At 57.1% G+C, this 10,813-nt stretch overlaps 2 protein-coding genes across 2 annotated transcripts in view; both read right to left on the bottom strand.

The window, feature by feature from the left end:
* IQCA1L (IQ motif containing with AAA domain 1 like) overlaps positions 1-7,612 on the bottom strand; it is a 15,988-nt gene extending 8,376 nt beyond the window's left edge. The window contains 7 exon segments of the mRNA XM_029233086.1: positions 1,155-1,226; positions 3,308-3,493; positions 3,786-3,905; positions 4,829-4,958; positions 4,960-5,184; positions 6,742-6,855; positions 7,608-7,612. Coding sequence (XP_029088919.1) covers positions 1,155-1,226; positions 3,308-3,493; positions 3,786-3,905; positions 4,829-4,958; positions 4,960-5,184; positions 6,742-6,855; positions 7,608-7,612 — 852 coding nt within the window.
* Positions 7,613-8,033: 421 nt separating this feature from the next.
* Positions 8,034-10,509, bottom strand: LOC114901863 (late histone H2B.L4-like). Its single transcript, XM_029234030.1, has 2 exons — positions 10,223-10,509; positions 8,034-8,290 (listed from the first exon to the last, which is right to left on the bottom strand). The coding sequence occupies exons 1-2, from the start codon at positions 10,352-10,354 to the stop codon at positions 8,054-8,056; spliced, it is 369 nt and encodes a 122-aa protein (XP_029089863.1). The 5' UTR covers positions 10,355-10,509; the 3' UTR covers positions 8,034-8,053.
* Positions 10,510-10,813: the final 304 nt, after the last annotated feature.

The raw sequence follows: 10,813 nt of genomic DNA on the forward strand, positions 1-10,813 counted from the left end.
CCCCCCCGCCGCCCCCCCCCCCCCCCCCCCACCCCCCCGGCCGGCAGCCGCTCTCGCAGCCACTTTCCCGCCTCATTGGCTCCCAAATGTATTTTAAATATCACTCTGCACAGAGACAATTACTGAAAACGCTGAGCTCACACTGTTGACGGCCCGGGCGGCCGGGCTCATTCCTCACCCACCGCCGTGCCATGGCCCCCTGCCCTCGCCCCACCAAGGCCCGAGCCCGGCCTCCCTCTGCCTGCTCTGGCCTCCTGGGGGTCTAGCTCTCCGGCCCCCCAATGAGCTCGGACCTCCACTCCCACGCAGCTGCCACCCGGGCCCCTCCCTCCTTCTAAGCCGCCGTCCGCCCTCCTTGGAGTAGCCATCCCAGCCCTTGTCTCCGATTCCTCTGCCCCCCCTAGCCCATGGCCCTCCCCATCAGCCTTTATCCGCCGGGCTTCTGCAGGCTCTGCCCATGGCCAAGCCCCCTCTCAGGGATCAGGCCTCTCACCCCTATCATGGCCTTGCTCTCCTAAGTCAGCAGAGACTAGCTGGGGGCAGACCATCACAGAGCAGAGGACAGACGAGGTTCAGGGAGCAGGGTCTGTCCACCCTGCCTGGACACGCACACCCCTAGCGCCCACACTCCCTGGCATGCGCATTCACGCTCCCGGCACCTTGTTCAGACTTAGCCATCCTGCCTGCAGAGCAGAGGAGAAGCAAGTCTGGGGCCCCCAGAGCAAGTGGCCCACTCTGGTGTGAAAGGGGTGTGTCCTCATCCCAACTCAGCCTCCCGTGCTTCTCCCAGAGGCTGCAAGAGCCTTGGCGGGGCTCCCACTGGCTTTGCGGCCGCCTCCCTCTGCGGGACCCACTCACTGCAGCCTCTCCTGCCATCTGGGGGCATGCAGCAGGGGTCCAGATGCTCTGCGCTACTATCCCTCATGCCGCCCCACGTGTGAGTTCTTTCCAAAGGGCTCTAGAGAGGGAGGGGCAGAAACGGATGTGGCCTGGCAGTGGCTTCGTGGTTCTCCCTCAACCAAACCCTGAAGGATCCCTCAACCAGGGACACTGGCCCCAGCCTGGCCCGCCTCCGCTCATGCCCACCCCAGTCCTGAGTGGAGGGGGGTGTGGGCAGGGAGGGCCTGTACAGGGCCGGCGGGGGGGGCACTCACCATACCGATGAACTCCATCTCCGTCCACCGGTCCTGCTGAGTGCGTTTCCTCTGCTGGTAACCTTTCCACACCTGCAGGGATACATGGGCCCAGACACTCCCCATACTGCATTTCTGCAGAGATGTGAGGGGCAGAGCTCTGCGGAGGGCACCTCCAGAGGACAGCTCACTGGCAACTGCCCCCCTGAGCAGGGATAGCCCAGAGCGGGGTGGGGCCCGTCTGCACCCAAGATGTCCAGCTCCAAGGCTGTGCCCCCTCAGCACCCATGCCCCGGAATTCCCTCCTCATCTCCACCCTCTAACCTGCTGTATCTTTTGAAGCACAAATCAGAGTTCAAGTACCACCTTCGCCAAGAAGCCCTCCTTGATCTCACTTCTCAGAATCCCCCCAGCATTTGGAAGAAATGCTTGATTCCACCCAGGCGCATAGACGTGGGCGCTGTAGGAACTGTGCAGCTCCCCTACATCTTGGACACAAGGAAACTGAGGCCAGAGCCGGGACATGGCCTCTCCCAAGTCCAAGGGCCGTTCGGTGCAGAGCCGAGGCCAGGGCCAGGTTTCCTGACCCCTCACCCAATGCTTCTCTCCCAGGCTGCCGGCCACTCTCGGACCCGTGGACACCCCAGTGCCATGGGGTGAAGGGTGGGTGCTGGGCAGAGGGGGCCATGGCGTCGCCCCGGTAGTGTCACTGAGACAGCGCCTCGGTGAGCAGGCTCTGCGTCCAGACCCCCGTCCCACTTCGTCCTCCCGTTCCTGTGACCAGCACGGGAAAGGTCCCCGATAACTAAGGGCCTCTGATGAGTGGAGTGGGGAACCCGGGGCCTGGAAGGCAGTGTTTCCATATCCTTACAAAAGGGACAAGAGACTTGCTTTGGCTCTCAGGGGGAAGGGAAGCTCTAGCTCTGGGGCTGACCTTCCTTCTCCAAAGCCTTGCTTCCACGCTTCCTGAGGGCGAGGACCCCCTGCTCATCCGTGGGGCAGCCGGACCTGGGTACAGTCACCCAGATGCAGGGGACTCAGGCTGGGGTTCTCTGCATACTGATTTATAACCTAAAAATCTACCTCATTTGGAGAGGATGTCTGTTCTCAGGGCTGTTGCTTGTTAGTTGGTTGGTTTGCTTTTGCATTTTGGGGGGAAAGAGTTCTAAGTTTCCTGTATTGGACTAGGAAACAGACGCTTCTGAGGCACTGGGACTTGAGAGAGAAGATGGGAGAGGAGATTGATTTAAGAGAGAAAGATCCAGCAGCCCTAGGTCAGCAGTCCTGGGCCCTTTCTGCCCTGGAGTTTTCTAGGCGGCCTCCAATCTCGTCAAGCTGGTAACCACTACGGCCCAGAGTGAGCCGGCTTAACAGCACCCTTGGGGGGATGCTAGAGGGGCCGCACCCCCATGCCAGGGCAGACAGCAGGGCTGCCAGGTGACATAGGAGAGTCACGCCCGCCAGGACAGTAAGAAGGCACGGAGAGATCTAGAGACAGAGCTGGGTTTTCTGTAGTCAGGTGGGATGGGGTGTGATTAACGTAAAGGGTGACCCCAGGTGGCACAGACCCCAAAGACACCGGGACCTCATCCGTTCTCGATTTCGTTCATCATGTTTCCTTTTGCCTCAGGAGGCTCAGGATACATTTTAGTGACTCATTTTTAACAGTCTTAAAAGTTTTTGGAATGATCGTCTACTCTGTTCTGCTGCTGGATTATGGATCTTTCTCCCCTAATTTTTTTATTTTTATTTTTGTATTATTATTATTATTTAATTTTTTTGGCTGCGGTGCAGCTTGTGGAATTTTAGTTCCCTGACCAGGGATCGAGCCTGGGCCTTTGGCAGTGAGAGCATGGAGTCCTAACCACCGGACTGCCAGGGAATTCCCTTTCTCCCCTAATTTTAATGGTCTTTCTGTTTGGGGGGCTTTTATGGTATTCCACTTTAAGTCCTTTTGGGGATAAGATGTAGAATAAATAATAAACAAATAATATACATGTTTATTGACTGATGAAGGTCTCTAGCTTAATATCTAGTCATGGGGCAACAGAACCCAAGCACCTACATTTCTGTCATCAACTGCTGAGCCAGGCAGGCTTCCTGGAGGAGGCGACTCTACCCTGACCTTCCTCCTGGGTGTGGGGAGGGTGGGGGTGAGGGCGGTGGGGGGTTACCTTCTGTATGATGATCGCTGCTTCGTCCTGACTGAACCTGGGCCGCCCTTCCTCCCGAATCTTTCAATCTCCCTCCTCCTTTTTCCGAATCTCTCACATGAAGGTGGCTCGAAGCCTGCCTTGCCTGGCCCGCTCGGCCCTTTGCAGTAGGATTATGGCCTCCGTCTGGGGTAATATTGGAAAGCTCTGGCCAGAGCAGGGGCAAAGGAGGAGGAAATGAGGGAAGGCTTGCATCCAGGCAGGCAGCTGGGAGACCAGCCCCCAAAAGACATCCCGGGGTTAAGGTTTTCCCAGAGCATCTAGGTGCACAAGTCCCGTCCCTCTACCTTGGTGTTGGAATGTTACAAGGAGCATAAGAGCAGCCATGAGGAGGCCAGGGATTACCCAGAGAGCACCCAGAGGTGGGCAAAGTGCAGGGCAAGGCCTCTGTGTCCTGAAGGGTGGCAGTTCTGTTCCTGAGGGCGTCTCCCTGACTTACCTCCTCGGCGAACACTGGCTCTCGTCTGGACAGGAGCTCTGCCAGCATATGCTCTCACTCCCTCAGGACGCTGGACCGCTCCAGCCGGAAGTATTTGGGAATTGGAACCTCCAGGTCTGCCTTTGGGGCAACAGGGGAGAGGGAGATGAGAATAAAGATCCAGACCATCTGGCCAATCCCTTACCATTTTCAGCTGTACACACAGACACTGGGGCTCTTTTCTTCCATCCTAGAGCTCTGGGGTGGGAAAAATCCCCCCAAGTCATCCCTCTCTTCCCTCACCCCCACCATGTGGCCAGAGTTGAATTCTGTAGGATCACGGTAGGTAATGGGCAATGGTCCCAATCCTGGCGCTGCATCTGAATCAACTGGGAATTCTGAAAATGCAGGCTCCCAGGCCCTGGCCACAGCAGAATGGCAGGGCCTGGGGAATGTCTGCTCTTTCAGGCCCACAGCTGAGTCTGAGGCAGATAGGTCGGGGAAACCTGGGGACTGCCTTGGACGTGGGCCAGTGAACCATGACCTTGGGGCGGACTGGAGGCCGGTGCAGGAGCTCTGTGCTCTGGAACGTGCTGGTGCGCACACATCACCTGAGGGTCTTGTGAAAACGCAGGTGCAGAACACTGTAGTGGGTTCGGGGTGCAGCCAGAGGTTCTGCATTTCTAACAAGCTCCTAGGCGATGCTGGTTCTGCTGGCCCACCGGCCACGCTTTGAGGAACAAGCCTCTGGGGGACTCTTCACCAGTCCCCTGCAGTTGAGTTCATGGGTCCTCCCAGCCAGGCAGAGCCTCCAGCCTGACCCTCCGGCTACCCCCCAGCTACCTACATGCACTTCGCAAACCCCATCCTCTGATCTGCCCTGCCCTCCTTCCCTTGCAGATGTCCCAATGCCAGGGGTATCCGCAGGAGGTCCAGGTCACCCCCACCCCCAGCTGGCTGGGATGTGGCTTGCTTCCACAAGGAGTGGGAGGTCCAGGCTAGCCCTCCCCCCATGTCCCCTTCCCCAGCTGGCGCGGGCATGGTTCTCGCCGCAGCCGGCCCACCGGGGTGAGCTTTAAGTCCTGCAGCGCTTGGTCCAGGCAGTGGGTCTCGCACAGGTCCACGCGAACCAGATCGTCTTTGAGCTCCAGCACGCGGCCCGCCACGCCGTCCAGCAGCCGTCCAGCAGCCGTCCAGCAGCGGCTGCACCATCTGGTCATAGAGGGTGTCGAACCAGCGCAGTAGCCCCAGGTAGTACAGGTAGAGCGAGGAGAGCCTGTACTGGAAGGACTGCCGCTCCCGGTGGGGCATGGGTTCCAGCAGGGGCTGCTTTTGGCCCAACAGCTCTTGCAAGATGAGGTGGGAGGAGTCCCAGAGGCGCTGGTAAGCTCTGGAGAGGAGGTAGCCAGCAAGGGATGCTCTGAGCCCCAGAGGAGGGGGGCCGGCTGGTAGGGGAGGTGGGCTCCACAGAGGCTTTTGAGGACTGTGAAGTCGAGGTTCCAGAAGGTGTGACGTTAAGGTTACTCACAGTCCCGAGGTGGAGTTCAGTGAAGTGAGGGGCCCTCAGGGGGAGTGAGAGGGTAGTTACAGTGAGCACCCCCTGAGGCTTAGAGAAAGTGAGGGACTGGGGTCCCTGGGGAAGGGAGTCTCCTGATGGATAAGCCAGGAGGATGGAGAATGGAGAATGGGCACGGCCCTTAGGGCTCCTGCTAAGGAAGTGGCCCGTCGGAGTCCGCAGCTGGTGACCTCCAGGTGAAGGTGCAGCCCAGGGATGCTGCAACGGTCTAGGGTGGTGGGCGGGAAGCGGGGGTGAAGGATGAGTGTAGAGAAGGGTCCCTTCCCCAGAGCAGAGCCCTGGTTCTGGAATTAATAGTCCAAGGGAAGCCTGACCACAGGCAGGCGAGGGCAGGGTCGCTGTGTGAACGTCTGGGGACCAGCCGGGACTGGCCCACACAGGGGTCCCTCTCCCCACCAGGCCTTCTCCCCCTCCCAGTAACCCCAGCCTGAGAGCCAGGGACGCACTTTGCTCTTTGCTCTCCCATCACTTCACTCACCCTTCAGTTGTGGTGCTCACTCTTCACACTGCCCTTTGTGAGCTGGTCCTGGAATCCAAAGAACTGTGGTTCCACCCGGACTCTACCCTGCAAAGCCAGAATAGCCCAGTTTTAAGAGTTCTGTCCCATTGTCCCAAAGTTCTAAGGTTGCGAGGGGAGGGGGCTGCAGGTAGAAGACCAGGGGACACTTAGAGGATGTCATGGAGGCAGCATGCTTGGGGACACCGGCTCCCTGTTAGCAAGCCTTGACCAGGGCAGAGGGTGGGTCAGCTGTGGCTACCTGCCTTGTGAGCATCAAATGAAAGAATGGGCTTCATTTGAGGTCACCCGGTAAACTGGGAGGCTCTAGGAGGATAGCAGTCCTAAAGGCGTTACTCCAGCTGTACCTCTCAGCTGGAGACCCTGTATTCCTTACTGCAGATCGAGCCTCCTTACTCTCTCTCGTATGTGACTGTACCAGGCACACGGCTGCCGTGAAAGCGCTGAGTCCTAACCACTGGACCGCCAGGGAATTCCCCACTCTTCCCCCTTGAAGTGAGAGCACAAGCACGCTTGTTTCCCTGGGCTCTGACGGTAGTTCACTTGGTTCGAGTAAGCTATACCCTCGTAAAGAATGACATTGGGAGTAGTGGGTGGGACTCAGTGGTATTTGGGGCTCATTTTGAGCCCTCTGTGGGTTTCCCCATCACTGCTCCAGGCTCATGAGAAGGCTCTTTGGAAAATACGAAACACAGCAGCAGCCTGGCCCTGGTCAGCTGGGGTGAGCTTTTAGCTCAGTGTCCAGTAGGGACTTATGAATAAGTCGTAAGTCATATGTCACTTATATATAAGGCATGGGGCAAAGGACAGTGGGAGGAGAGAGGCAGCAGCAAAGAGCAGCCCAAGAGGAATTCTCAGGCGTAATGCACCTGCAAATTAATTACCCGAGGATCTTGTCGAAATGCAGGGTCCGATTCTGCACTCCGAGCTGGGGCCAAGATCCTGCATTTCTAACAAGGTCCCCGGCGTCACAGATGCCGCTGGCCTCTGAATCACACCTTGAGTGGCAAGGTGTGAAACACAGCGGGAGTGGGGAAGAGCCGAGGTTCCTGGGCCACGTCTCCCGAGCCTGCCCCTTTCTGGCCGTGGGACCAAAGTGTGGATAATTTGTTCTCATCTCTCGGCATCTCCACGGTAGGCTTGACATAGGAAGAAACACGTGTGAAGTATGTAGGGCCACACTTCAGCCATCATTACAGTGAGCCTTTTCAGTACAAGAAGCTGAAATTACAAAGGGAACATAAGGGATTTTGGACTGTTCGCTAAACCCCACCCCTTCACCCCAGTGCCTCAGAGGCTGAATGAGAAGGAAAAGGCAAATGTGGCCACGTGTTAAGTGGTGAATCCAGGTGCAGGTCATACATGTGGTCATTGTACATTTTTGCAATTTTTTTCTATGGATTTGAGATTTTTCAAAATAAAAGTGGGAAAGAAAAGTTAGGAGTCTCAAAAACATTCTCACCAATTTGTTCTGAAGTTAAGGGGAAGAAAGCATTAGGGGGAAATAAAAACATCTTAGAGATCCCAATCGGCTATTTAGAAGCTGGTTTGGGCCTTTCATTTTTGTGTCTTGAAGAATAGACCTGTGTAGCCCCTGTGCCCGGCACAGGACAAAAATTATGGTGTGCCGGAAACGGCATCACAAAACCATGGCCTGCGAGAGTAACACTCATGGAATTTCAGGCCCAGAGAGGGCATGATGGAAACAGCTAGCAGTAGACCCAGGATTCTAATCCAGACCAAGTCGTACTTCATCTCACTAAGAATGAGAACGTTGTACATTTACATGTACACTCACATGTCCCTCACGGGGCCCACCCAGAATGCGGTTTTTTTTTGTGTGGTACGCGGGCCTCTCACTGTTGTGGCCGCTCCCGTTGTGGAGCACAGGCTCCGGACGCGCAGGCTCAGCGGCCATGGCTCACGGACCCAGCTGCTCCGCGGCACGTGGGATCCTCCCGGACCGGGGCACGAACCCGTGTCCCCTGCATCGGCAGGCGGACTCTCAACCACTGCGCCACCAGGGAAGCCCCCAGAAAGCAGTTTTTAAAGGTCTGAATAAGTGTTCTTCCACCTTGGGAGCCAAAAAAGTGACGACACCCTTGCCCCCCAGCACACCTTGCCTTCACCTATCCCTTTTTCAAATCACCACAGTACGAGGGAGCAGTTCACCCTTTATTAAGTTTGGGCCCCAGGTCACTTGGAGCTGGTGTACTTGGTGACGGCCTTGGTGCCCTCAGACACAGCGTGCTTGGCCAGCTCCCCTGGAAGCAGCAGGCGCACAGCTGTCTGGATTTCCCGGGACGTCAGTGTGGTTCGGCCCGAGTACTGGGCCAGCCGGGCGGCCTCGCCGGCCAGCCGCTCAAACACATCGTTCACGAAGGAATTCATGATGCTCATGGCCTTGGAGGAAATGCCGATGTCGGGGTGCACCTGGAGAAGCGGCAGGACCAGTCAATTAACACGGGGACTCTGCCCCAAGCCCCAGCCCCAAGCTGGGGACTGCAAGGCCCCCTTACCAGCCTCTTTCCAGAGGCCGAGAGACATGGAGATAGGGATTTATTTTTTTACTACTATATTCAAGCTAAAAAAAAAAATTTCTCCCAACTGCAAGAGATAAGCAATGCTACGTCTCTTTTTTCATTTAATGCATTTGCAGAGTGTTCCATAGTATGGACGAATCATAGTTTATATTATACATTCCTCTCTTAATGGACATTTAGGGGTTTTGTTTTGCTATTATATTGTATTATAATAAATATGTCTTTGAACAGTTGTGTGAACACAATGAAGGTTATTCCTAGAAGTTCCTAGAGGGCTTGTGCACGTAACTTGGTAAATCATGACCAAATTATTTTCCGGAGAGGACACTCATAGGACACAATCTCAGCACCAGACTAGGGGTGAGGAGACCTGGCTTCTGTGGCTGTCCCATGAGTCGCCGTATGACCTTAAATACGACACTTTCCTCCGGGCCTGTTTCCTCTTCTGTCACAGAAGGTTTTGAACTAGGTGACCTCTAGTAAAACAAATGGTAGGGATCTCATAACAGTCCTAAAATGTGGGTAGGCGGATTTTTGCTTCTCTGTGAATGAGAGGTAGGTGACTGCCTGACGAGGCAGGTCAAGCTGGTGGTGGCCACAGAACTAAGCCCGGGCCCCCGCTCTGCCCACCGCCTCTGGTGCCCCGGACGTGACAGTCGGAAACCTGGGCCTGTACCGCGTGGGTTCAGCCTGACCCCTGTGCGCTGTCTTCACATCCTGTCCCCCTCAGGGCCGCAGAGGAGGGACAGTGGCTCACCCCACAACACGGGGGACACGCGCGGCAGCCCAGCCCCGCTCCAACCCTCCCGGCACGAGCTCTGAGCAGAAGAGTTAGGCTAAGCGGCCGGGCTCACTGATAACCGCTCCCACCCCCGCTTTCTTCAGGACACTGGCGTCTTCTCTGCTGCTGCCCTTTGGCCGATCCACATGGGTGCTGGGCCCACCCCAGGAGAGCATTCCAGAGACCCGGGGACTCAGACCGGAGACAGGCTCCAGTCTGCGGTCTCACCTAACAAGGGGTGAGGCTCAGGGAGGTTGGGGAGGCTGAGGGCAGGCAGCCCAGACACCCCTCCCTCCTCCCGGCCCTGGCTCTGCTGAGCAGGGCAGTGTTTGAGGCCAGGTTGCCCGGGATCCTCTAGACACACTGGTTGGGTACATGAGTGCCCCCAAATGCCTGCCAAGGCGAGAGTCCCAGGAGTAGGTGCCTCTCACAGGTGCGCTGGGAGAAGCAGAGCACACGTGTGGGTTAGGGTGGGACTAACCCCCCAGAGCCAGGGGGACCAGACGTCCGCTGCTGTCAGGTCATGGGACTCAGTCACCCCAATGAGCCTTTATGTACCTGGGGTTCCTTATCTATAAGGTAGACCAACCCCTTAGCCCCCCAAAGACTGAGTGCTGCCCGTCTGGAAGGCTTCCCCAAGGCTGTAGTTCACACGCACCACTCCACGCTCTAGCCACCACTAACTAGTACTTCTCGTTGTGCCAGCGTATGTTTGGCACCTGGTCACCTTCAGCCCGGCACTTTTTTGTGGTCTTCCTTTAACTATGTCCCACCTAATATTCCGCTTAATAATCTGGTCTGTCCAGAAGCCTTGTAAGCCTCTGGACTGTGGTGGGAGCTTGTTTGAAGGGTCTCCTGCACATCACAGGTCAAGACAGACACTGAGCGGTTGCGGGGACCTCCGAGATTAAGTGCCACCCCCTCCAGAGGGGCTCGGGGGCCTCAGTGCCGCAAGTAAACTGCGCCCCGCGCTCTCCATGCAGTGCCCTTTCCAGGCTTTTTTGCCAGCGCTCCTCACACGCCCCTAGCTCCCGCTCTCACCTGCTTCAGCACCTTGTAGATATACATTGAGTAGGTTTCTTTGCGCCGGCTACGCTTTTTGGACTTCTTGTCTCCAGAGCTCCGGCCCCTCCGGCCCCCGGACTGCTGTGGCTGTCCATGCTCAGCGCTCATCGTCCCGGTCCTCCTGGTGGCCTCCTCCTCCGCTCCTCGGTGAACTTTTAAGAAGTCAGCTGCCTGCCAGGTGGGGCTGGGGGCCAGCACCTGGGAGCGGGGGAGGGGCCTGGCCCAACCCTACCCAGAAGGCGCTCTGGGTTAATCCACAAAGAGCCTAATTGCTCCCTCCTCTCCCCCAGGGATTTCCTGTCTCTGAGTAAGAAGCCCCCCACCAGCCCCCTTCCCCACACTATCATCTCCCATTGTATTACTCACCGTCAGAGCTCACGCCCTGCACTCACGGCAGCACCCGTGAGCCCACTCTCGTGGCTGAGCGCTGGGGTCAGGAGGGGCACAATGCACCGCGCCCCCCCACCCCACCCCCATCCGCCGCGAAGGCCCTACAACACAGCTGGAGAGACAAGACTGGTTCACACGCAACCATCAGGGAAGAGTGAAAGGGCAAAAGTGTGTGGA

Source organism: Monodon monoceros, unplaced genomic scaffold, assembly GCF_005190385.1.
Source record: "Monodon monoceros isolate NGI ecotype Baffin Bay Population unplaced genomic scaffold, NGI_Narwhal_1 Super_Scaffold_2, whole genome shotgun sequence".
Classification (NCBI taxonomy): domain Eukaryota; kingdom Metazoa; phylum Chordata; class Mammalia; order Artiodactyla; family Monodontidae; genus Monodon; species Monodon monoceros.